The sequence below is a fragment of the Acomys russatus genome, chromosome 4 (genome assembly GCF_903995435.1).
Source record: "Acomys russatus chromosome 4, mAcoRus1.1, whole genome shotgun sequence".
In the NCBI taxonomy this organism is placed as follows: Eukaryota; Metazoa; Chordata; class Mammalia; order Rodentia; family Muridae; genus Acomys; species Acomys russatus.
The window spans coordinates 1,966,814-1,994,217 of record NC_067140.1 but is presented as its reverse complement, the minus strand read 5'-3'; the positions used below and the strand labels follow the sequence as shown (position 1 = coordinate 1,994,217).

Sequence of the window (27,404 nt, the reverse complement as noted above, 5' to 3'; positions counted from 1 at the left end):
GCACAGGGTGAGTGAGGACTTTGGTCTTTGGCACAGAGATGTTCCTTTTGTTTAAAAGCACAAGATAGAAGGCAGCTGGGGCACTGATGAAGGGGACTGTCTTGTGAACAGAAGCCTAGCCCCAGGCCAGAGAAGGATAACGCTGGTATGAAATGTGCCGAAGGCAGAAGGCAGATGCTGGCCTGGGAGCATGTGGCACTGTGGCAACTGGGCCAGCAAAGTATTCGCCTCCCCCTCCCCCTCCCTTGCTGTTTGCTGTTCCCAGCATCTAGAACAGGGCTTGGCACCCAGCGAGCATCACCCCACAACACCTGTGGGAAAGTACAGGAATGCATGAGGCACACTGGCTGTTTCTTCCTCCAGTAAGGCACTTAAGGCTTAGGTTGGCCCAAAGAGGCAGGAGAAAGCTTCTACTCAACTCACAGTTTGCAGTTGAGGGGGCCAGTAGGGTGTGGCCTTAGCCATACAGTCCCACTTCCCCTTCCTCAGCCTCCTCCAACCCTGGCCCATCTGGCACGACCTGGTCACGCTCCCAGTGGTCAGACTGTGAAGGAGAGACTCGACTGCGATCCTCCCTCAACCAGGGATGCAGCAGGATGCTGGGGGCCACCGGTCGCTCTGAAGGTTCCTTTCGGAGGAGACAGCGGACCAGGCAGCGAGCTGGGACTGACAGGCCCTCTGGCAGGGCGAAGGTCCCTCTAAGGATCTTGCTAAAGAGCAGAGCTGGCTCAGAGTCCTGGAAAGGGTAGCGGCCAGCCAGCATGGTGAAGAGCGCCACGCCTAGGCTCCAGACATCAGCTGCTTTGCCGGAGTAGCATGGCCGGGAGCTGAGTATCTCTGGTCCCACATACGCAGGGCATGCATGCTTGTCCCACAGAGAGTCGTCTGGTCCCGTCATCACACAGGCATCTTCCAGGTTCTCCAGGAGCAGCTTTGTCCTGGGTCACAGACAGAAAGATCAGGTCCTCTGGGATAGCAGCCCCTAAGCCATCTCTCCAGTCCATGACTTTTGTTTACCTTTTAATAGTTTTAAAAAAATTTTTTTAAAGATTTATTTATTATGTATACAGTGCTCTGCCTGCATGTACACCTGCAGGCCAGAAGGGGGCATAAGATCACATTACAGATGGTTGTGAGCCACCATGTGGTTGCTGGGAATTGAACTCAGGACCTCTGGAAAAGCAGTCAGCACTCTTAACCTCTGAGCCATCTCTCCAGCCCGTTTGTTTGTTTGTTTGTTTGTTTGTTTGTTTTTAAGGGGTGGGGGACTACTTTTTTTGGAGACAAGATTTCACTACATTGTCCAGGCTGCTTTCTAACTTAACTATCCTTCTGTCTCAGCCTCCTGAGTGCTGGGACTACAGGTGAGGGCCATCATGCTGAGCCTCAGTGTCTTAGTTTTTTGTTTGTTTGTTTGTTTGGTTGGCTGGCTTTGGCTTTGATGGGTAAGGGTCTCTCTACATAGCCCTGGCTGACCTGGAACTCACTATGTAGACCAGGCTGCTGGCCTCAAACTCATAGAGATCCACCTGCCAAGGGGCTTCCATAACACTGCGTCAGATTTGTCAAAGAAACTAGAGGACTAGGCTGCAAATGCTAGCTTAGGTCCCTTCCCCTCCCTCTTTCTTTTCAGTTTTTATCTTATTTTTGAAATTTTCAAATACGTGTGTATTTGTGTGTAGTGTGTGTGTGGGGGTGTGTGTGTATGGGAGTGTGTATGTGGAGAACAGAAGTCACCCTTAAGTGTCTTCCTTGAGCCGGGTGGTGGTGGCGCACGCCTTTAATCCCAGCACTCAGGAGGCAGAGGCAGAAGGATCGCTTTGAGTTCGAGGCCAGCCTGGTCTACAAAGTGAGTCCAGGACAGCCGAGATAACACAGAGAAACCCTGTCTCGAAAAACAAAACAAACAAAAAAATGTCTTCCTTGCTTGTTCTCCATTTATTTTCTTTATTTTTGTACCTATTCATTATTTTTGCTTTTCTATAGAGATAGGGTTACTCTGTATAGCTCTGGCTATCCTGGAACTCGCTCTGTAGACCAGGTTGGCTCCGAACTCACAGACATCCACCTGTCTCTGTCTTTCCCAGGATTTAAAGGTGTGTGCTGCCCTACCCCCACCCCACCCCCTATTCCTTTAGTCCTTATTTAAGTTGAGACAGTGTCTCTCACTAAACCAGGAGCTCACCGATTAGATAGACTAGTCAGCCATGATCTCTGGGGACCCACCTGTCTCTGCCCCTCTCCCCCAAGGCCAGTGGTTAGGGTTACAGAGTCCACGGCACAGGCAGCTGTAGTTCAGGCTGCTGTCACTCAGTGCTGAGGATTTTTGTCCCTGTCTTTTTTTCTTTTTTTGCTACGGAGGATGGAAGCCAGAGCCTTGCACATGCTAAGCACATGCTATACCACTGGGCTTGTATATACCACCTTAGTTCTTCCTGCTTAAGTTACTCTGCTCCCATGAACCTCAGTTTCCCCACCATGACCCACCTCTCAAATGTGCCTCTATGGTCACACTCACCTCTCACAGTTGCTGAAGACAAAGCGACGCAGCTTGAGGTCACGCAAGACTAGTCCATGCTGGTGGCAATGTGCCACCGCGGCAGCCATCTGCCGGAAAAGCGCGACGGCCTCAGCCTCAGGGACGCCGCGTCGGCTGCGCACCAGGCTGTGCAAGTCCCCGTGGGTCTGTGCGAAGAAGGCATAGAGGAGCCGAGAGCCCAAAAGGACGTCTACGGGACGGGCCACGTGCTGATGTGTGGGCAGCCGTGCGTAGGGTGCCAGCACCGACTGGGCATCACTGGCGGGATACACCTGGAGACAGAGGTGGGAGGAGCGGTAAGCACAGCTAGGGACCCAGGAAGCCTGGCTGTCCTAGCAAAAGGGGACAACCAACCCATTAGCCACGCTGTGTACTACACACACAAGGGGCCTTGCTTAGCAAGTCACTCACAGCCTGTCACCAGCCAACTCTCTGCAAGCCACAGGTCAGAAGGCCCAAGGGCCACAATAGCACATTTGGGACTAGAACCTGTGCATCCATCTCTGCTCTAAACTGCCCCCATGTGATCTTATGCCTCAGAGAATCGAAACCAGAGTGTAACCTACACAGAAAAACACTCGGGAGGCAGACCACCGCCATAGCACCCCCTGCTCCCACATATCCAGCTCAATAGCCTGCCTACAGCCCCTGCTCAGCTGACTGGACCCACAGCCATCGCCCTGTTCCCTTGGTGTCCACAGTGCAGCACACGCAGACACATAAGCCATATATTCCAAAAGAATAAGAATGTTGCTAGAATCTAGAATGTGTTATATTGCAATCTTAGAGATCAAACCCAGGGCCAGTTTTTGCTGGGCAAGTGTGGCTAGTATTTTAGAAGGGAACACCTACTGTCGAAAGTGCAGGCCTGCCATTGTAGTACACTTGTTTAATCCCAGCACTCAGGAGGCAGAGCCAGGTGGATCTCTACGAGTCTGAGGCTAGCCTGGTGTACACAGAATAAGTTCTGGGCTAGCCAGAGCTATACAGTGAGCCTCTCACTCAACAAAACAAAATAAAAAAACAAAAACAAAACAACAGCCGGGCGGTGGTGGCGCACACCTTTAATGCCGGCACTCAGAGGGCAGAGACAGGAGGATCCCTGTGAGTTCGAGGCCACCCTGGTCTACAAAGGGAGTACAGGACAGCCAAGGCTACACAGAGATACCCTGTCTTGAAGGAGGGAAAAACATGGAGAAAATATAAACGCATGGACAACTTTTTCTTCCTCTCCCAATGCTTGGTTGGTCCTGCCTTAGTACCACTTGAGCCTGGTTATGTTTTCAAGAGGGAGGTGAGCTTTCTGAGACAAGGTCTCTCTGTGCCTCTCTGGCTGTCCTAGAACTCGCTATGTAGTCCAGGCTGGCCTCGAACTCACAAAAGCACACTTGTCTGTGCCTCTTTAGTGCTGCATTTAAAAGTGTGCATCACAAAAAAAAAAGAAAAAAGAAAAAAAAAAAAAAAAGAAAGAAAGAAAGAAAAGGAAAAAAAAAAAAAAGAAAGAAAGAAAGAAAGAAAGCCAGGCATGGTGGCATACACCTTTAATCCCAGCACTAGGCAGAGGCAGGTGAATCGCTGTGAGTTCTAGGCCAGCCTGGTCTACAAAGTGAGTTTCAGGACAGCCAAGGTGACACAGAGAAGCCCTGTCTCGAAAAACCAAAAAGAAAAAGAAAAAAAAGTGTGCATCACTAGAGTTGGTCCTTTGTGCCTCCGGTACCTGCAGCCAGGACACAGTGCCTTTAGCCCCTCCTCCCCACGCCGCCTCAACTCCTGACGTGCACTGCCTGTATCATCTGCAAGGCCATCCCAGACTTCGTTATGTCCCCTGTATCCCTACACGCCTGCCTCCCTTTGCTCTGTGTTGCTCCCTCCCCACTGACACCACTTTTATTTGCATAATGCTCCCCATTGTCCATTCTCTTCTGGTGAGTGAGCGTGTGTGCGCACACGTGTGTGCGTGCGTCTGCCCCCCATCTATCTCTCTGCTTATGGGTGTGTGCACATGAGTGCAGCTGCTGAGGAGGCCAGAAACCCTGGATTTCCCTGGAGCTGGAGTTATGTAGGTGTTGGTGAGCTACCTCAAAGTGGATGCTGGGAACAGAACTAGGGACTCTGCAAGAGTTACAAGCACTCTTAATTACTGAGCTATGTCTCCCTGCCATCCTTTCTCCCCCCCCCCCCCCCGCCACCCCCCACCTCCCGTGGATTCTGGAGCTCACTAACTGAGCTATCTCTCCAGTCCCACATGCCCAGTTCTTTATTATCTGTCCATGCCTCTCACTAGAAGATCAGTTTGACAGCAGGAACACGGCTCTAGATTTGTTTTGGTTTTGAGACAGGGTCTCAGTATGAACCTTGCCTGAAATTTGGGGCAACCCTCCTGTCTCAGCCTCTTCAGTGCTGGGAGTGTGCAGGCATGCGCCATCACACCTTGCTTGGGTCTGGTTTTTTGGCCACAGCAAGTGCATTGCATGTATGATACTCCATGAAGTTTGTCAGTTGAGAGAAATCCAGTGATAATCTTCAAAGCTAGAACCCCGAAATCCTATGGATCCCAGATCTTTTGCAGCGGCCTGGAATGGTAGAGGGGAGAGCCCATAGAATATACCTTGCAGGTGTACTCTGTGCCTGTGGGGCAGTGCAGGGCCCGAAAGGTGCGGTTGCCTTGCTCTCCTTCGAAAACGACATAGGGCCCCAGCCGGGTTGCAGGGGCCACAGCTGGTGATAAGTCTGAGGCAGGAGGTGGACTTGGGGGCAGCAGGCTAGAACGTGGCCCAGGCTCGGGCCCAACTCTCACTCGTTTTAGGACTGGACATTCAGTGTCAAACTCCAACGGTTTCTTCCGGCGGGAAACACCAGTAGAAGCAGCCAGAGGGATGGCTTCCATCTAGAGAGAAGGGGGAAAAAAAGAAGACTGTTTGTCTTCCCTGCTAAGACCCTCCGGACAGAGAAACATCGCAGTGGGCTTTCCGAAGCTCACTAGGCATGGTGCTCTCAAATTCAATGACTACTAGAGAGGGAAGGAACCTGCGGCGAATAAAAAACTTAATAATGCAACAAGGAAAGCTGGGCGTAGGGATGCACCTCTACACCGCCAGCCCCCGGAGGCAGAGGCAGGAGAAGGGCGAGTTTCAGGAAGCCGCGGGCCGAGGCGTGGGGGCGGAGGGAAGAGGGGAGAGATGCGGAGAACATACAGAGACAGAGACCGAGAGAGTAGGAATACTCATGAATACGCCAGGACTCCCAATGCCGCTCTAGCCAGACTCGGGAGACTCTCCTCGCCGCTCCCCGCCGGGTACCTTGTCCTGGGGTCCCTGTCCGGTCTCAGAGCCGCCTGCGCCCGCGCACGCAGCCCGCAGCCCGTTTCACTGAGCCGGTTTCGGAGTCCCCCGCACGCTGGTGCCAAACCGCAGCCTCCGCGTACTCAGCAGCAGCCGCTTCCGCTGCTAAAGTGCTGAGGCCAGGAGACACGGGCTCCCATCCCCGCCCGGCTGATGTAAACCTGAGCTAATCTGCTGCTGACGCCCTGCGGCACCGGATTGCACCATTTATGACCCGCCTCTGCCTCCTGGAGCGCTCCGCCCGCGCCTTCGGGGCCACATGCGCCCCCCCCACGCCACCCCGCCCCCACAGCTCAGCTCCCTGACGTAGCACAGGAGCCACTGACTGTCCTTACACCTATTTTACACCTATTTCCCCATATATGAAATGGAAATGAGATCCTAGTGGGGGAAAAAAAAAAAAAAACAATGAATGGAGCTCTGCTCAGAAAAGCCACTAAGCACCGTGCCTGGCTAGCGGGTGTGGCTCTGTGAGAGCTCTTGCCTCCCATTCTGTTCCACCGCTCTGGAAAAAACAAAGGCAAAAACAACCAAAGAAAGCACAGCTTCAGTTCCCTTCTCCATGAAATGGATTCGAATGGTGCTCACGTCATACGGTTGCTGTGAGCATTAGTAGGTTCGCGTATGCAAAACTTTTAGAACAGCTGGGTGTTATGTATACCTAGAACTTCAGGTACTTGGAAGCCTGCAGCAGGAGGATATCATGTTTGACGATGTAGCTCTGGCTTGCTTGGAACTCACTCTGTAGACAAGGCTGATGTGGAATTTACAGAGATGCGCCTGCCTCTGTCCTCCAGGACTGGGACTAAAGAAAGGCCTTAGCTAAAGGAAATGTAAGGACAGCCAGGCTGTGGTGTTATCCCAGCAGTCGGGAGGCAGAGGCAGGCAGATCGCTTTGAGTTCGAGGCCAGCCTGGTCTACAAAGCAAGTCCAGGACAGCCAAGGCTACACAGAGAAACTCTGTCTCGAAAAACCAAAAGAAAGAAAGAGATGAAACGTAAGGGCAGAAACCAAGGAAGTGGGAGGGTTGTAGCTCAGCCACAGAACATTCGCCCAGCGTGCACTAGGCAAAGAGTTCAATCCTTGGTAACAATAAACACGTAGTGTGTGGTGCATGTATGCACTCAGTAGCCGCTGGACACTGAAGGTTGCGGGATAGAACACCATTCCGGTCACAGCTGCAGCTAGACATGGTGAGACTAGACATGATGGCAACACCTACCCCCATTCCTCCGCCTTAGCAAAATCCCAGAGGCCCAGCTCCTTTCCTAACACCCTAATTTATGTCTTGATACTTGAGTTTATCCATGTCAAAAATAAACAAGCAATTCCTCTAGGAAGAGCTAGAGGAGGGCAGGGCCAGAACACCTTTGTTTTCTCTGGTTCTGGAACCCAGGGGACCAACTCTCTCATGTCTTTGTCTCCCAACCCCCACATACACCAGAGGATTCTGGGGTCTAATCTGGGCCTGCCCACCTGGCAGCTGGAGAGGAATGAATTAATTAATTTTCAGAAAGCAGGACAGGTGGAAGCCTCCAGAGCTGTGAGAGACAAAGGAGGTGGGATGGTTGCTTTTTGAGCACCCACCTGGCCCCAGGCCTGAGCGAGGTGTCCTTGCCTTTGCTCGCTGCTCGCTCCTTATGCCAGGCCTGTTCAAATGCTCAAGGCAACCACACTGACCACTCTCAGCTCACGGATCTGATAAATCAGAAAAATAAAACCAATAACCCCAGGCCCTTAATCCCAGCACTCTGGAGGCAGAAGCAGGCAGAACTTTGTAAGTTCAAGGCCAGCCTGGTCTGTAAAGTGAGTCCAGGACAGTCAAGACTACAAAGAAACTTGTCTCCAACACACACACACACACACACACACACACACACACACACACACACATATAGTTTCGAAAAGTTATTTTTACTTGTGGCTGAAGAAATGTAAAAAGAAATTCATTTTACTCACCTATCTTGTTTTGTCTATCATATTTAATATACACTGAACATATTATCTCAACAGGTAACCAATAGCACTAAACTTTCTCATACTAATGTCCTCAGAGTCTATTTTTTTTTTTTTTTTTTGCTTTTGTTTTATATCACGTATGGTTTGGGTTTTGTTGTTGCTGTTATTGTTGTTTTGTTGAGATAGTATACTGTATCTGGAGTTAGCCTGGGACCTCTGATCCTCCTCCTCCTCCACCTCTCAAATGCCGAGGTGACAGATGTGTGCGCCACGTTGTCAATTTAATGTGGCGCTAGGGACTGTGCATGCCAAGCAAGCACTATCCCAACTGATTGCGTTCCCAGCTTTGGTTTTCCTCTTTTTCTAGTTTTTGAGCTATGTCTTCAAACTCACAATGTTACTAAGGCTGACCTGAAGGTCTTGGTCCCCCTGCCTTTAACTCTCACGAGCTGGGATGGGGCAGCAGGGGCATGCCGCTACACTCAGCCTGATTCAAAGGTCTCATTATGTAACCTCAGCTGGTGTCTAAGTCTCTTGAGTGCTGAGACACTGCTTCTCACTCTCCAGTGTGTGTTTGACACTTTTTTTTTTTTAATCCAAAGGATCATGGGAACTAAGCTATTAATGGTTCAGCCAGATGTGGTGGCCCACACCTGTAATTCCAGCGTTTAGGAGGCCAAGACAAGAAGATTGGCACAAACTCAGCCTGAGCTACAGAGTGAGTCCTTATCTCAAGAAACAAAACAAATGTGGGATGGCCAGATAGCTCAGCGAGTAAGAGGAGCCTGTCACTAAGGCTGACAATGCGGGCTGGGTCCTGGCACGCCATGTCATCTGACTTCCATATTCCCACACACACATAGAGAAGGAATCTGTAAACCTATAGCATACAAACAAATTAATTATTTTACTAAAAAGTAAAAATTGGAAGACAAAGTTGGAATAGGTCCGTGTCCTTGCAGGTATCTGCTGCCCGGCGCTGGGATAGCGGCGCCCTGTGGAAAAGCTGACTCACAGCAGAGGCCACGGATTCTCCCCACGCCCCCACCCCCATGTGAGGCACTGCGTTCAGGCGGTAGCACCCTGGGGAGAAAGTCTGACTTCAGAGTTTCTGTGTGTTTCACACGTCTCTCTTAAGAACTAGAGAGCAAAGCTCAGCTTGGGAGGCTTCGATCAGAACTGGATTGAGCGGGCATTGCATAAACTTGTTTTGCTTTTCTGGTAGTTAATTTTATGTTGACCTCTTTCTACACCATCTTTTTTTTTTCCCCCTTTCCCCTGTAGTCCTAGAGACCAAACCGGAGCCGTGTGCTTGTTAGACACGTGCTCAACCACTGAACGCTGGCCCAAGAGCTCTTCCCCCACCACAAGGCAAGACCCTGCCATTGAGCCTCATGCCTAGTACCCTCCTTTTCCTAATTTAAAAACAATTTTTTGAGAAATCATCTCACTGAACTGTCCAGGCTGTCCTCTAACTCAGCTGGATAGACAGAGCCACCTCAAACCTTGAATGTGCTATATCCTTCAGCCTCCAGAGTAGATGGCTTACAGACACGTGCATCAAGTCTACCTTAAAATGGACGCTTTATTTATTTTTAAGCACATACTAATACTATTTTATTCTGTTTTAGTTTGCATTTGTGTGTGTGCGCTCAGGAGCGTGTGTGCATGTGCGTGTGAATGTGTGCTCCCACAGCTGTACCACAGCAGCCTATGTGGAGGTTAGAAGGTAACAAGCCACAGAGTCAGTTAGTCTCTTTTTCTACCTTGTGGGTCCCAGGGATTGGATTTAGGCTGTCAGGTTAGTCAGCAGCACCTTCACCTGCTGAGCCATCTCACCAGCCCTAAAATGATATTGTACTTTATTATTATTGTTGTTATTATTATTATTATTATTATTATTATTATTATTATTATTATTGAAATGGGATCTCACTACAACCCTGGCTGGTCTGGCTCTGTACACCAGCTGGCCTTAAAATCACATTAATCTACCTGCCTCTGCCTCCTGAGTGTTGGGCACAATGGAGTTTGTCACCACACCCAGCATTATCACCTTTTTGAAGGTGTGTGTGTGTGTGTGTGTGTGTGTGTGTGTGAGCGCACGCGCTCGCGCGCGCGTGCATACTAGTGCTTGCTGAAAGATCAGGAAGCACTTTTTTTGTTTTTGTTTTGAGACAGGGTTTCTCTGTGTAACCTTGGCTGCCCCGGAACTCACTCTGTAGACCAATCTGGCCTCAAACTCACAGAGATCCACCTGCCTCTGCCTCCCTGAGTGCTGGGATGGAAGGCATGTGCCACCACCTTCCAGCCAGGAAACACTCTTGACACCTGGGCCATTTCTCCAGCCCCTGAAATCGATACTTAAGGTCACTTCAAATGAAAAACCGTTATTTGCCCTGAGAGAGATGTGAAGGATTAAAGGTATGGCTCCACTGGTAGAATGCTTGCAGATCGTATATGAACCTAGGTTCAAGTCCCATCGCCACATAAACTAGGTGAGGTAGCACATGCCTGGAATCCCCATACTAGGGAGGTCACCATAGGAGGACACTGGGAAGACAAATCAGGCCAGCCTGTTTGGAGAAGACGCAGGTGGCCTGTGCTCCTGTCGGGGAGCCCTCTCTTAGGGACTGGACTTCTCCTCTTCTCCAGGGTCTCCTGTGACCTTCCCACAGACCTGTCATCACCCACAGCCTGCACAGGCTGCATCCAGGGAAAGCAGGAAGAGCGGGCCAGCACTGGCCACATGGAGTGATGAAGGGGGCATAGGCCACGCCGTGGCAGGCTCCTGTTTGGTTCCTCCTCTATTTCTTCATGTGAGCCTCACCTGGGAGCTCAAGAGCAAACAGGTACAGGAGACAGCAGAGGGAACCTGCCCAGGGAGACTTGAATCTAGGGACAAAAGCCTCCAAACCACAAACTGCCCTCCAGGGGAAGCCTCAGCCCTCGCAGTGGGAGGAGCTAGAGGGAAGCAATGGAAGAGTTGGTCCTAACTCGTGTGTGTGTGTGTGTGTGTGTGTGTGTGTGTGTGTGTGTGGTGTGTGCACGCACGTGCGCGTGCACTAGGCATTCTAGAACCTCCAAATCTCCATTACCTTACAGCCACATCCACCACCTGCTCCTCCCAGCGCGGAACACACTGCTGAGTCATTTGACCCCTGCTCTTGCTTTTCTTCCTGCCTGGAGGTCATGGGAGGTCAGAGAAGCAAAGGGATTCTGTGTGTTGGATCCTGGACACTGCCCAGCCCATCTATTTCTGAGAAAAGCTGGGGGAGGAGGAACAAGTGTTCAGCCAGTTGCGTCAGAGAGCCTTGCACAAGACACTATCCTGGATAGACACACCCCTGCCTGCAGCCCCTACCTACCCTGTTGCCCTTGGGCCCCAGTGAGAACTGTAAGCTGCTCCCTTGGGAGACTCTAAGACAAACTGGCCTTCAGAGAGTGACCAAAGGAAGTCCATCCTTCAGAAGTGATGGATGGCACAGTTTGGAGCAGGTGCAAAGAGTACTGGGGTGTCCTGGTGATTGCAAGGCACTCCTCAGGAAAGCCAACGCCCAGTCCACACTTCTTTTTTTTTTTTTTTTTTTTTAAGATTTATTTATTTATTACTATGTATACAGTGTTCTGCCTGCATGTACACCTGCAGGCCAGAAGAGGGCATCATATCACATTATAGATGGCTGTGAGCCACCATGTGGTTGTTGGGAGTTGAAGTCAGGACCTCTGGAAAAGCAAGCAATGCTCTTAACCTCTGAGCCATCTCTCCAGCCTCCCAGTCCACCCTTTTTCTAGAGAAAGCTATGCCAATGTCTTAGACATTGACTGAGCCTTAATCCTGGACTCTGATCATAGACTGAGTCCCAAACAAACCCAACTCTAGTGCTAGACACGCTGCTCACAGACAAGAGGGCATAGCAATGGGCATCAAGAGCTTGGCACTTGCTCCCTGCCTGGCTACAAGCTGGTCCTCTCCCCACAGTGCAGGCCAGCTCATGCATTGGACATACTGCCTTCTCCTGATTAACCGGAGCCTAAGTTGCAGGGTGAGTCGAGAGTGGAGTCAGGCATAGCCTTTGGGATGGCTGGGGAGATGCTGAGTCAGGACAGGAAGTACTGTCTGGAGCCCCGGGCTAGGGAAGAGTGTGGGGAGTACTGGTTGGCGTAGAAGTTTCCCAGTGCAGCCGACTGCAAGGTGTTTGTGGGTTTGTGGGTGTTGCTGTTGTTTTGTTTGTTTGGAGTCAGGATCTCACTATGTAGATGAGGCAGGCTATCCCTAAACTAACAGAGGTCCTCCTGCCTCTGCCTCCTGCATGCTGGGATTAGATGCACCACCATGCCCAGCTATATCCTGAACTTTTTATTTATTTATTTTGAGACAGGGTTACTCTCTGTAGCCTTGGCTGTCCTGGACTCACTTTGTAGACCAGGCTGGCCTCGAACTCACAGTGATCGCCAGCCTCTGCCTCCCAAGTGCTGGGATGCCAGGCGTGCACCACCACGCCCGACTATGTACTGAACTTTAGAGTCAAGCGTCCGCTCCCCTTGTGGACCTGTTCTCCAGGCATCTCCCCATTTATGGCCATTTCCTGCTAACCACCCACACGGTTCTCTCCTAGAGCACCTTAGTCTCCTGTTACTTTAAAAAAAGAATGATTTATTTAATTTTATTTTGTGTGCATTGGTGTGAGGGTGTCAGATTCCCTGGAACTGGAGCTACAGACAGTTGTGAGCTGCTATGTGGGTGCTGGGAGTTGAACCTGGGTCCTTTGAAAGAGCAGCCTGTGCTCTTAACCACTGAGCCATCTTGCCAGCTCCTCCTGTTACTTTTTATAAACTGGGTTGTGTATATTTTTGTCATTTGTTTAGTGTTGTCACTCTCCCTGCCCCTCCCAGGCTCCATTCAGCAAGCGTTTGACCATCCATCCATCTTTCCAACAGCAATGATACCATGTGTATATTTATTCATTTGTTAATTATTCACTGGACACTGTCACTTGTCAGGCTCTGTTCTAAAGGCCGGAGATGCTGCAAAGAGAATAACAGATAAAATCTGGGCATGGTGGCATACAACTTGAATACCAGCTTTCTGGGAGGTGGAGGCAGGTGAATTTCTGTGAGTTCTAGGCCAGCCTGGTCTACAAGGTAAGTCCAGGATAGCCAGCTGTACGCAGAGAAGAAACCCGGTGCTGAAAAAACGTGGCAGGCCAGGCATGGTGGCGCACTCCTTTAATCCCAGCCTGAAGTTTGAGACAGGGTTTCTCTGTGTAGCAGCCCATAACCACAGGTTCACAACCATATTATAATACAAAATGCATTCAGCCCAACTTTATAAGTTCCTGAAGTCTTATTAATTCTAATACTCTCAGAGTCCAAAGTCTCTCACCTGTGAGCTCCTAAAACATAAAGATCATGTTAGACACTTCCAATATACAGTGTAAGCATCTTTATTCTAAAATGAAGATCAAAGCATAGCAAAGAATAATCAGACCAAAATACAGCAGAAAAAAAAAAAAAAAAAAAAAAACCCCACTGAATCCTGCAGCTCTATGATTGGCACCTGGGGCTTGTAACAAAGTTCCAAACTCTTTCCCATTACTCCCACAAACCAGTTCCAAATGCCTAAGAACCACACGGTCAAATTTATCACAGCAACAACCCCACTTCTGGCACCAATTTCTGTCTCGCTGCCCATACCCTATTCCAGGGCCTGGCAGAGGAGTTCATGTCATTGGACTTCATGACAGACATCTTGGCTTACAGAGGAGGAAAAGATGGCTGGGCAGGTGCACAGCGAACAACAGGTGGGCAGGCAGATAGTGGGTGGTGGCTGAGTAGATTGGTGGGTGAGTTGTAGATGGATGATTTTTAAAATTAAAGTCTTTAAAGCAGCCCTTTAATCCCAGCACTTGAGAGGCAGGAGCCGATGTGAGAGCAAGGCGTGGAGGAGCTGAGTCTGGTATATAGTCAGCACTCAGTGAGTTACAGTGAATGAATTAAAGGGCAAGAAAGGGGCTGGAGGGCTGGAGAGCTGGCTCAGAGGTTAAGAGCACTGACTGCTCTTCCAGAGGTCCTGAGTTCAATTCCCAGCAACCACCTGGTAGCTCAGAAACCATCTATAGTGTGATCTGATGCCCTCTTCTGGCCAGCAAGTATATATGCAGGCAGAGCACTGTATACAAAATAAATAAATAAATCTTAAAAAAGAAAAGAAAAGGGCTAGAGAGATGGCTCAGCAGTTGAGTGTTTCATGCTCTATCAGAGAAGTTTCCAGAACCTACACCCATTGAGCAGCTCATAATTGCCTATTGCTTCAGATCCAGGAGATCTGATGTCTCTGGCATCTCTAGGCACCCACAACTCAAATGCACAACCTTCACACAGACACAGACAGACAGACAGACAGACAGACACACACACACACACACACACACACACACACACACACACACACATGACTTAAAGTAATAAGTACATCTTTTTTTAATGCCAAGAAGAGAACTGGGAGATGGCTCAGTTGGTAACTTGCTTGCCTCACGAGCATGAGGAGCTGAGTCCAATCGCCAGGGTGCACGTAGAAATGACGGATGTGATGGTGTGTGCTTGTAACCCCAGCACTGGGGAAGTGCAGACAAGAGGATCCCTGAGGGTCACCTGGCAGCCAGTACACACTAATTAGTGAGGCCCAGGCCAGTGAGAGGCCCAGGCCAGGACAGTGAACATGATGTCTGCTAAGGTTGCCCTCTGGTCTCCATATTCATGTGTAAGTATGTGCAAGCATAACTACACTCACACACTCATGAACTCACTCACACTCACACACACACACACACACACACACACACACATTTAAGATGGGGTGGGGCTTAGTGGAGCAGAAAGATCCAGAAGGCAGACCTCTACCATATGAGAGAGGGAAGTGTCCCTTCAGAGAGTGATGGAGCAGGACCCACATCTGGACTCCCATCCGGGTTTCCCTTTTCCAACATGTTCTGCCTATGGAAACAGAGCTTAGCCGGGGGCAAACAACCTGTGGGGCTGTGACACTTTCAAGAGTACAGATTTCAAAACTGTTTATTGTACTAGAATTAGGATTGTATTAATTAATATTTTAATTTTGTAGTCCGGTTAAAATTCTAAGGTTAAGACTTGCAAGCTTGCCCTGTCATTCTTGTCCCCAGCTCCACTGCTCCTCATTCTGGAAACAAACCATCTGTGCTTCCTTCATGATGTAACTTCTGTTTTGTTATGTTTTTGGTGTTTTTGTTTTTGTTTTTGTTTTTGAGGCAGGGTCTCCTGTGTAGACCAGGCTGGGCTTTAACTCACAGATCTCTGCCTGCTTCTGCCTCCTGAGTGCTGAGACTACAGGTGTGCCCCACCTCATCTGGTGCGCCTCTCCCTTTTTTGGGGCTTATTTATTTAGTTATTTGTGTGTGTGTGTGGTGTTTTGCCTACATGTATGTCAGAAGCAGTGGCTTCCTATGGAAGGGAGGGAGCCATGCATGCTGGGGATGGGGTTGCAACAATGTGGAGGTATGGGAGCCCATGGACATGTGTGGGGGAAGATGGAGTCTGGGCAGAGGAAACAGCAGGATGTCTTTGCTGGCCATTTGCATGCCTGGTGCCCATGGAGGCCAGAAAAGGACATCAGATCTCCTGAGATTGGAGATATACACAGCTGTGACTTGCCATGTGTGTGCTATGAGTTGAACCTGGGTCTCCGGACGCACAGCCAGTGCTCTTAGCTGCTGAGCTGTCTCTCCAGTGTCTCAAGCTGCCCAACTGGTCTTCAATTCAGGATACAGCCAAGGCCACTCGCCAGTGTTTGGATTACAGGTGTACTGCATCGAACGCGATTCCTTCCGGTTTGACCAGATGTCTTGCGGACTGGCTACCCCTTCAGAAGGACCTTCCTGTGAGTCCCTGCAAGTCATAGACCCTCCAGCAGGGGGGCAGACATTTATCCTGCCCTCTGTGACAGACAATCAGATGTCCAGGCTTCTGTTACATAAACAAGGTGTTCTAGCAAGTGCTATACAAAAACACTTGGAGGCAATTACCTACACACAGAATCTCTAAGTCAAAGCGTATGTACTTTAACAGGGATCCCTCCATGGGGCTTGTCCCTAACTGCTTCCACCTGTTTTCCCACAATTTCCATAGCATAAGCAGTTCTCCAAACTTTTTTCCCCCCTGAGACAGGGTTTCTCTGTGTAGCCTTGGCTGTCCTGGACGTCACTTTGTAGACCAGGCTGGCCTCAAACTCACAGTGGTCCCCCTGCCTCTGCTTCCCGAAGTGCTGGATTAAAGGAGTGCACCACCACGCCCGGCTCCAAACTTCTAACATTTGCCAACTTGGAAAGATGGGAGAATCTTTATGAAGTTTTTCTGGGGCTTTCTCTGGCTCCAGTGGGTGGGTAAATCCTATATCTAGGATTACAGGAGTGTGCCACCATACCCAGCTGCCTTCTTTCTTTTTTTATGGTTTTGTGTGTGTGTGTGTGTGTGTGTGTGTGTGTGTGTGTGTGTGTACAGTGCTTTGCCTTCATGTATGTCAGAAGCAGTGGCTTCCTATGGAAGGGAGGGAGCCGTGCATGCCGGGGGTGGGGTTGTGACAATGTGGGGGTGTGAGAGCCCATGGACATGTGCAGAGCAAGAGGCAGATGTGCAGGGACCCACACTGGTGACTGCAGCACTGCTAGTAAGGAAGGGCTGTAGCCATCAAAGAGACCCCGCTATTTCCTCTGCACAGGCGCCTCCTTCCTGCACACATGTCCATGTGCTGTCACCCCTCCGCACTGTCACCCACCCCCATAGGAAGCCACTCCCCCTTCCTGTCATTCAACATTTCTTTGGCCCTGCGGTTCCAGGAGTCCCACAGTCCCACAGTCTGTGAGGAGGTCTACCTAGGCCCCACCTTAGTTGTGGAGCAGTGAGCAGAACCAATATGTGAACACTGGTGTGTCCGGCGGAAATGCCTATCTCCGTGGTAACTCTAAAATCCTCTATGTGACGCTGGACCACTCTTTTAGTCTCTGAGTGTCAAGACTCCTGCCTATCAAGTTGGGTCCGGATAAAGGAGCCGCCCTTGCTGAGCCACCTTCCACTCCACATCTGCCCTATTCTCTGGACTCTGGCTTCACCACCTTTCTTCTCGTCCTTGAGCTGGCCAAGCTTTTGCCCAGCTCAGAGCCTTTGCCCTGTGGTCCTGCCACTCTGGACTCCTCTTCCTCCCAAGAACCACATTTGAAGTGTATACCTTGCTCATCCCCTCCGTCTCTCACTCAGAGGATTTGTGATGGTTGACCTGGTCTTTCTTAGGTGTTACTGATGTGATTGTTCTTTTATATTGAATCTCCTCAGTCCCCACCATCCCTACTAAGCTCTAAGACTCTCTCAGGCCTCGCACAGGTCCGGGACCTGCAGGTGTCGAGCCAGTGAAGGTTTGGGCCAGGGACCAATGACTGTAGTGCCTGGTAGATGCTGAGAATCACATGACCCCTCCCTGTTGCTCGTCACTGTGTCAGTGCGTCAATGTGTGCGTATGTCCCAGTGACAAACACTGCTCTCTCTCTGGAGGGATCAACCTCCCCTGGCAATTCCTGTTGGAGAAGGGTGGGTGTGGTGCGCCATATAGGAAAGTGCAGACGCAGAGGGTGTGAGTGGACAGGGCTGCTGCAGCAACCCCTACAGCTGGGGAGAGGCTCTGGCTGCTTTCTGTGGTGATAACTAGATGGTACAGACTGAGTCGCTTACAGTGAAGTAGATCTCTGTGTGGTTCAGGTTTGGAGCCTATGAATTCCAAGGATGTGGCACCACACTGTGCCTAGCGGCTTTGGGCTAAGAGGATAACTTTCTTTTTCAACATAACTTGAAGAGGAGATCACAGGCAGCAACGGGAGACACCTTTTACAACAAAGCCACTCTGCTGTGAGCCATGGGCCCGTCCCATCCCCCGCCCCTTGCCCATGTATGAAAGGATGAATTCACTGAGGGCAGAATCCTCTAAAAGGAGCTGATCCTCTGTCAAAGACCCCACCTTCAAATACCATTAACATGCGCGTTGGGACGGGGCTAAGTTTCCAGCAGTGAAGTGATCATAAGGCGGGAAGTGTCTGTTTTGCCTCATTTCGAGGAGTCGGAGACTGGAGAGATGGCTCAGTGGTGATGAACATCTGTTGCTCTGCCAGGAGCTCAGAGTTTGGATCCCAGCAACACCCACAGCTGCTTAGAACTCCAGCCCTGGGGGATCCTGTGCTCTCTTCTGGCCTCTGCATGTGCTCATACGCTCACGAATAGACACAAAAGCACACACTGCATCTATGTATGCACACATTAAAAAAAAAAAAAAGTATAGCCAGGCAGCGGTGGTGCACACCTTTAATCCCAGCACTTGGGAGGCAGAGTCAGATGGATCGCTGTGAGTTCGAAGCCAGCCTGGTCTACAAATCGAGTCCAGGACAGTGAAGACTACACAGAGAAACCCTGTCTCAAAAAGACACACACACACACACACACACACACACACACACACACACAAATCTTAGGTTTAAAATTGGCGATCACTGGGGCTGGAGAGATGGCTCAGAGGTTAAGAGCTCTGCTTACTCTTCCAGAGGTCCTGAGTTCAACTCCCAGGAACCACATGGTGGCTCACAACCACCTATAGTAAGATCTGGTGCCCTTTTCTGGTGTACATGCAGACAAAGTACTGCGTATATAATAAATAAATACATCTTTAAAAACAAAGCAAAACTGGCGCTCACTTGAGTGAGGTGGTGCATGCCTATCCCAGCACTCGGGGGAGGCAGATACCTGATCTACAAAGCTAATCCAGGACCGCCAAGCCTACACAGAGAAACCCCGTCTTGAAAAACCAAAAACCAGCCAGGCGGTGTTGGCACACACCTTTAATCCTAGCACTTGGCGGGCAGAGGCAGGTGGATTGCTATAAATTCAAGGCCAGCCTGGTCTACAAAGCGAGTTCAGGACAGCCAAGGCTAACACAGAGAAAACCTCTCTCAAAAAAACAAAACACGAGCCGGGCGTGGTGGCGCACGCCTTTAATCCCAGCACTCGGGAGGCAGAGGCAGGCAGATCGCTGTGAGTTCGAGGCCAGCCTGGTCTACAAAATGAGTCCAGGATGGCCAAGGCTACACAGAGAAACTCTGTCTCAAAAAACCAAACCAAAACAAAACAAAACACGAGCTGGAGAGATGGCTCAGAGGTTAAGAGCACTGACTGCTCCTCCAGAGGTCCTGAGTTCAATTCCCGGCAACCACATGGTGGCTCACAGCCATCTATACTGTGATCTGGTGCCCTCTTCTGGCCTGCACATAAGAGCACTGTATACATAATAATAAATAAATCCTTCAAAACAAAACAAAACACAACAACAACAAACACGGAGCTGTGGACGGAGTGGCCACTTGCCAGTGCTTAGAATCTGGAGACTGTACCTGGGAACAACCCACGCACATATTTTATGTACTAGAACAGTAGCCTCTAGCCTCCTGCTGTGTGTTTCTCCCATTTGAGCCTCCTGGTAGAGGCTCCGTGCGAACAGACAGGGTCGGGGCAATCTCTCAGCTGGGATGTCTTTTCTGTACAAGTCCCAGAATCTACGCCAGAAGGCCTTTGTCCTGCAGCTGGAAGAAGCTTTGCATGGGCAGGGCGGAGGTGGAGGCCCGGGAGGGTGATGCCCAGGCTGTACTTTTGGGACACATGCCGTGGCAGCAGCTGGCTGGACAGGTACATGTGCACACACATACACACACACACACACACACACACACACTCCCTGCTCCTCCAGGTAAGTAAAATTCATGCCCACAGGGCTTGGGTCATTCCACAATCCAGGAATCCTCTTATTCCCCAGGCTGTGGCTAGGTCACCCATCACCCACAGCACACCCATCCTGAGCCACTGCAAAGAGCCGAATCTCTGTGCGTGTGTGTGTGTGCGCGCGTGTGTGTGTGCGCGTGTGTGTGTCTACGTGTTTTGAGACAGAGTGTCACTTCTGTAGCCCTGACTGGTCTGGAACACACTGTGTAGACCAGACTGGCTTTGAATTCATAGAGATCTGCCTATTTCTGCCTCTGGGGTACTGGGATTAAAGAGGTACACCACCATACTTGGTCACTTATGATTTCTAAAAAAAAAAAAATACTACCTAGTGTGGTAACTCTCACACCTATAATCACAGTATTTGAGAAGGTGAGGCAGAAGAATTGCCAGGATCCGGGCCAACCAGGCAATATAAGGATGATTTCATCTCTAACGACAACAAAAGATTTGTGGGGGAAAATGAATTCATGCCTCCTCCTCTTCCCACCGGTCTTCGTGGCCTCCTGGGGCCAGTGAAGCGCTCCCTCCCTGTAAATCTGTCCTCTACTCACTCTCACACACCTGCTTAGTGTATGTATGCACAATCCGATGCCAAGTCTGGCGGCTCTCTTCCCTTGCCAAACCAGATCAGGCCTGGCCTCTGCCCAGGTGTACACCCCAAAGGACATCCTGTTTTTCTCTCTCTCTCTCTCTCTTTCCCTCTCTTGGCCCTGAGCCAGGTCGGAAGCTTATGAAATCCTCTGAGTTCTTCCCTCACTAGGTCCCTGATGGCCTGGTGCCCAGAGCTTGGCTTTGGTGAGCCTGGGACAGGAAGCTCCCAACCCTGCTGACAACAGCTCCACCCAAGACATAGGAGGAAGTGGAGTCCTATCAGCAGGCATGACGGTGGCATGGGCCTGTAAACGTGGGCTCACAGGAGGAGAGGACACACTCAAGACCACAGGGGTTGTCAGTATAGAATCCCAACCGTGGCATATCTGTCCATTCATACAGCTGAAGCAATGTCAACACCATCCCAGTAGGACCAGGGCTCTAGTCCTTACTATTCGCCTACTGGCTGGGATCAGCCAAGCCACTTCACTTCCTTCCTTCCTTCCTTTCTTTCTTTTTATTTATTATGTATTTATTATGTATACAGATCTTGTTATAGAAGGTTGTGAGCCAACATGTGGTTGCTGGGATTTGAACTCATGACTTTTGGAAGAGCAGTCAGTGCTCTTACCCTCTGAGCCATCTCTCCAGCCCCCCCCCCCTTTTAAAATATCTATTTATTACATATACAGTGCTCTGCCTGCAGGTACATCTGCAGGCCAGAGGAGGGCATCATATCACATTATAGATGGTTGTGAGCCACCATGTGGTTGCTGGGAATTGAACTCAGGACCTCTGGAAGAGCAGTCGGTGCTCTTAACGGGCTGAGCCATCTCTCCAGCCCCCACCACTTCACTTTCATACGGTTAAGTGCTCAGTAAATGTAGCTCCTAGGAATCAGACAAATGAAAACAGTAGCAGAGAAAGACTAAATGCCCAGGGAACGTGTTCCGTGTGTCTCACACCTCTTCCTAATTCCTGACATGCACCTGAGTGTGTGTCAAGGAGCGTGCCGGGATGTATCATGCTTGCTGAACTTATGTCTGATTTACATCGGCACACATGTCTGGGAGATAAGATGGAGCTACTGTTGACCTCCAGCAATGCACAGCATTTGTGGTGACACACATGCTGCCTCTGTCTGGGGTCCTGGGCAGGGGTGGTGTCTGAGAGAATGGTCCCTTCTCCCAGCCGGCTGCTGAGTCAGAGGCCAGGGCATTCCGGAATGGCATTGTTCTCACACGCATGTATATCATGCCCCGTTTTCTGTGAACTGGAGAGAGCGGTAACCACCTTCGGGTGTGTAGAAGGACAAAAATCTCTAGAACCTACTGAGGACAAAACCAGTTAGGTGCTTTATATGTCATTATTGCTGGTTGTTTTTAAGACAGAGTCTCACTGTGTAGCCCTGGCTGGCCCCAAAATTCACAGAAATCTGCCTCTACCCCACCCCCACCCCACAATAGTAGCTTGGTCTTGAACTCACTATGCATCCAGGAATGACCTTGAACTTTGTTTTGTTGACAGAGTCTGTGTAGCCTTGGTTGTCCTGGACTCACTTTGTAGACCAGGCTGGCCTCGAACTCACAGTGATCCACCAGCCTCTGCCTCCCGAATGCTGGGATTAAAGGCGTGTGCCACCACCACCCGGCCGACCTTGAACTTTTGATTCTCTTGCTTCTACCTCTCAAACTCTGGGATGGCAGACAGGAGCCACACCTTTCCTGTGTAGTGCTGGGGCTCCAGGCTTGCTGGGGAAGCGCTCCACCAACCACTACCTTCCCCAGCCCGTGAGCCACTCTCGGAATCTCCTGTCTGTCCCCTGTGATATGACACTGCCTCCTTCCTTAAAGTGTTTACCCTGGTCTATTGTCTTGGGGGTGCTGGCCGGACCGTCCACTCCTCTAGACTAGAGTCCCTAGAGGGCAGGCTTCTATCTGTGTCATGTCTAGCTCTCGTCTGCGTGGCTTCGCTTTCTTTCCGTAATAGCTCACATTTGTTGCTGCAGGTGCCAGGCACCAGGTGAAGCTCAAGAGGTTTCCAACAGTCTCGAGGGTTTGGTGTCCTTGTTCACTGTTTAGTGGCAACACTAAAACAAGTCACCAGCATAAAGGCTGTGCACCCAGCTAAGTGGTGGCGTGTGCCTTTAATCCCTGCACTCAGGACACTGGGCTAGGAGGATGGTGACCCAAGCCTGCCTGAGCTACACAGCAAGCCTACTATCAGGGAATAAGATAAGGAGATGGTGGGATAGCTCAGTGGTTACAAGTGAATGATGACACTTCCAGAAGGCCTCTGTGGGCCCACACCACCCACCCACACTGACACATGAAAAAAAAATGTTAATAAGTTTTTTAAAAAAGGCAAAAAATGGGGTTCAGAGAGGTTGAGACTTGCCCTAGGCTTGCACAGCATCTAACCACAGCCTACGGACTCACTCTCACTTCCACTAGGTGGAAGATTTGGGAGAAGAGTCTAGATCAGGCTGTGGCTCACATCTGTCTCTCTGGCTGTTGGGAGGCCCACTCCCCTCCCTGCTCCAAATCTCCCCTACCTCTATTGGTTTGGTTCTCTGCTCCTTGGCTCCCTGCCTGAGTCAGGTCCCCAGAAATAAACCTCTTTATTCTGTCTGGAGATAAATTAAAGGTGTTTCTCTGAAATAATTTAGTCCCTGGATTTACAGGGTTGGTGGCAGGGGGCAGCCTGTTGGTTGAGAGCTCCAGTTACTGATTTAAAGAGGTCGGTTAAGGCTGGAGAGTGGCAGTGTTTGCCTAGCTCGCCTGCGGTCTTAGGTTCAATACCCAGTACGGGGGGGGGGGGGGGAGTAAGGAGGATATAAAGAGATGGTGGGGGGGGAGAGAAAAGGGAAAAACAAAAAGAAAACCTATTTCTTTCTTTCTTTCTTTTTTTTTAAAGAAACTGTGGTATATTTACACTATGGAATACTACTCAGCTATTAAAAACAAGGAATTCCCTAAATTTGTGGACAAATGGATTGATCTAGAAATTATCATAATGAGTGAGTTCACCCAGAAGCAAAAGAGACAAACGGTATATACTCACTTATATCAAAACACTAGTCCAAGGGATACGTACCATGAAAATCTTTACTTACCAAGAAAGCGGGTCAGAGGAGAGGACATCCTATTGAGACTTTAGGCGAGAGTAGCATGGAAGAATGGGGAAATAGTAGGACCCACAGGGTCCTGGAAACGTACAAGAAGAACTTTATGACAGGCAGATCTGGGTCCTGGGGTCCTCCTCAAACTAAGGCACCAGCCAAGGAGAATATAGGCAGTAAGCTTCGAACCCCTACCAAGACCTAGCTGACGAACAGGATATTCTCCACCGTTGAGTGGAGAGTGAGATCTGACTCTCACACGAACTCTGGTGCCCCTTTTCTGACCACGTCCCTGGGGGGAGACCTGGCGGCACTCAGAGGAAAGATAGCAAGTTACCAAGAAGAGACTTGATATTCTAAGAGCATATATAGGGGGAGGAGGTCTCCCTCAATCACAGACGTAGAAGAGGGGAGAAGTGGGAGGGAGGGAAGAATGGGAGGAAACAGGGGAAGGGCTAACAATCGAGATGTAATATGAATAAATTAATTAAAAAAAAAAAAAAGAAAACCTATTTCTCTTCTCTGCCTGGCTTCTCTGGGAGGGAGGGACAGCCTGCGAAACAAACAGCTTCCTTCTTAGGTCCAAAAGCCTTCAAAGCAGCTGCGATTCCACCAGAGGAACACCAGGGGGCGACCTGTATCAATTCTGTCCCCTGTCAGGTGCCCCTCTCCAGGAACTTCTGGCGCACGAAGCCTCGGGTTGTCTGTTGTGAGGAATGCTCTACACACAGCAAAGTTCAAAGTCGGAACTTCCACGTTTCACAAGCAGAGCATAGTGGCACACGGCTATAACCTCAGCACTTGGCAGGCTAAGGCTGGAGAATAAGGAGTTAAATATCAATTTAGTTAGAAACCAAGCTGCCCAAGGAGAGAGGGAGGGGAAGAAGGGAGGGAGGGAGGGAGGGTGGAGAGGAGGAAGGGACTGGGTGTGTTAGCTCCAGTACTGAGATTCTAGCACCTGGGACACAGCAGTAGGAAGATCAGAAGTTCAAGGTCATTCTTGGCTGCATGTGGAGCTCCAGGCCAGCCCGAGGGAGTGGCTTGCGTGGGGGTAAGATGAGAAGACGCGGTTGGGGGGGGGGTTGGCATCCTTTTCTGGCCTTCACGGGCACTGCATGCTTGTGGTACACAACTTACATGCAGGGGGGAAAAACACATGAAATAAAGATAAACAAATAAAAAACTCCAGCTCTAAGGGACTCAACACTCTCTTCTGGCTTCTCAGTACACACAGAGACACAAAGATAATAATAAAGCAAGTTGAGGGGGGGGAGAGGGGGAGGGAGAAGAGACAGAGAGGGGACAGAGACAGGAGGAAAGGGAGAGAGACACAGAGAGAAGGAGAGAGAGCGGGGAGGAGAGAGAGAGAGAGAGAGAGAGAGGGAGGGAGGGGAGGGGAGAGAGAGAGAGAGAGAGAGAGAGAGAGAGAGAGAGAGAGAGAGAGAGAGAGAGAGAGAGAGAAACAGAGACAGGAAGAGTGAGAAGAGAGACCACACGGATCCTTTTATATGGCTCTGGGCAGGCCACACCCCAGTGGCAGTAGGCAATGAGGTGTCACAGGTAGGCAAACTGAAGCAGAACTCTTTTTTTTTTTTTTTTTTTAATATTTTATTTAATTTTAATTTATGTGTGTTGGTGTGAGGGTGTCAGATCTTGGAGTTAGAGACAGTTGCGAGCTGCCATGTGGGTGCTGGGAATTGAACCCGGGTCCTTTGGAAGAGCAGGCAGTGCTCTTAACCACTGAGCCATTTCTCCAGCCCTGAAGCAGAACTCTTAACACTATTAATGTTTAACATAATCTTATAACCATGATGGCAGTATTATTAACCAGCTTTCCTAATCAATAAAGACACAGACACCTTGATATGTTTTAGAATATCCTTATTTTGGAGGGGCCAGGAAGCAATATTGATATTGAACCAAGGTATCAATATCAAATCACTATGTGTGTTCTGTAGCTGTTTGGCCCCCTTGTAGGGTCCAGCTTGACTCAAGGCCAATCTACGCTGAGGGTCCAGCTGTATAAAAATATTCCACTACCCTTACCCCTGGAATGTACTTACCCCTCCTAGCTAGCCTGCTAAATTCTGCTTTTACAAAAAAGATATAAAAAGCACTTGCGCCTGCTTTCAGGGGTCAGCAGCTTGAAAGAGCTTGTTAGACCTTGATGCACATCGACTCAATAAAATTCCTGTGTGTACTGCATCGACATCGGACTCCGTTTCTCTCTGGGGACTCCGGGTATAGACTAGCGATCTCTCTGGCGGTCTCAGTCTTAGAATTTCACCCGGGGCAGGGCAAATATTAACCCCTTAAACTACCCTCCATTATCTCCCAACCTCCATCCCACGCCATCTGCTTCTAATAGTTCCTACTGGGCTACCTCCCACTCTCACAGTACCAAAATACCTGCTAAAGTTGTTCATCTGGGTCATTTCTCTCCATAGAGTCCCTCCTCTGGGCCCATGTGGCTCTTTTCTATTCCATAGTGATCCTCTTCCGGTTTTCCTCCTCCAGTACCGGTCTGCTTCTTCCTCCCAAGATCCTTTTCTCTTCAAAGCAGGCAAACCTTCGTTCCGCCCCTTCCTTCCGCTCTGCCCAAGTACAGACCTTTGATTCAGCCAATCAAGGAGGCAAGGTTACACAGCGACACTTGGGGTTAGTGAGAGTGTGCCCATTAGGGCAGCAACTAGATATTGGGAGCCAGTAATGAGCATCAAAATACACAGCACCAGCTAGGCGTGGTGGCGCACATCTTTAATCCCAGCACTCGGGAGGCAGAGGCAGGCGGATCCCTGTGAGTTCGAGGACAGCCTGGTCTACAAAGTGAGTTCAAGAGAAACCCTGTCTCGAAAAACCAAAAAACCAAAACAAAAACCAACCAAACAAAAACCCCAACAAAACAAAACAAACAAACGAAAAAAACCACACACACACACACACACACAAAACAAACCATATCACCAGACCGACCTCCTGCAATGCTTATCAACTAGCTGCCTATCACAAGCGTTCACATTGTCACCGGGTGCTCACTGTGACAGTATGGCACGATCTTAACAGGAAGGAGGTAATCTATACACACACCTGCATGCAAGAGCCTGCCAGAAAGGCCACCCCCTGCACGCAAGAGCCCGCCAGAAAGGCTACCCCAGTTCTGGCCATAGCTTCGTACTGCTGTCTTGCCTAGGGGGCTTTGAGCAAGTAAAACGTGTCCATCCACAGTGTAGGGTCTGAAACTGGGTCAGTAAGCCATCTCAAAAGAGAACAGGCATGGATGGGGCTAGAGAGACGGCTCAGTGATTAAGAGTACTGGATGCTCTTGAAGAGGACCTGGGTTTGGGTGCCAGCACACGTCATGACAAACACATTCACTCTAGTCCCAGGTGATTCCTTGGCCTCTTCTGGCCTCAGAGGGAACCAAGCATGCACCAACCACGCATACACACGTGCAGGTAAACCACTCATGCACATAAGATAACAAATCTTTTTTTTTTAATATAAACAAAATTAATAAACAAGGCGTTAGCAGGGCACCACAGCCTCTGCAAGCTCAGAGAGAGCCCTTTTTGACTTCTAACCTCTGGCGGTTACAGATGACGCCTGTAGATGCGTCACACCCACCTCTGCCTCTGTCTTCAATGTAAGCAGTCTGTGTCCAAAATCTCCTTTTCCAGGAAGGGTACTGTTCATTTCTGTAGATAACCCTCCAAACTAGTATGGCCTTTCTTGCTTTTAAAAGATTTGTGTGTTTGTGTGTGTGTGTGTGTGTGTGTGTGTGTGTGTGTGTTCAGGGGTCTGCAGAGGCCAGAGGCATTGGATTTCCTTGAGCTAGATTTGCAGACAGTTGTGCACTGCCTAATGTGGGTGCTAAGAACAGCAGTGCAACCTCTTAACCTCGGAACCATCTTGCTAGCTCCCACTCAGTTGCCAGATTTATTTCCTGAGCCTTCTCTGTCACCTGAGTGCCCTAGAGAGTGCCAAGGAAGGTCATGGTCACAATCAA

General features: G+C 49.8%; 1 protein-coding gene across 1 annotated transcript; it reads right to left on the bottom strand.

The window, feature by feature from the left end:
* Positions 1-240: 240 nt before the first annotated feature.
* On the bottom strand, positions 241-5,431 carry Trib3 (tribbles pseudokinase 3). Its single transcript, XM_051143539.1, has 3 exons — positions 5,148-5,431; positions 2,519-2,811; positions 241-938 (listed from the first exon to the last, which is right to left on the bottom strand). Exons 1-3 carry the CDS (start codon positions 5,424-5,426, stop codon positions 458-460), a joined length of 1,053 nt encoding a protein of 350 aa, XP_050999496.1. The 5' UTR covers positions 5,427-5,431; the 3' UTR covers positions 241-457.
* Between the last annotated feature and the right edge of the window lie 21,973 nt (positions 5,432-27,404).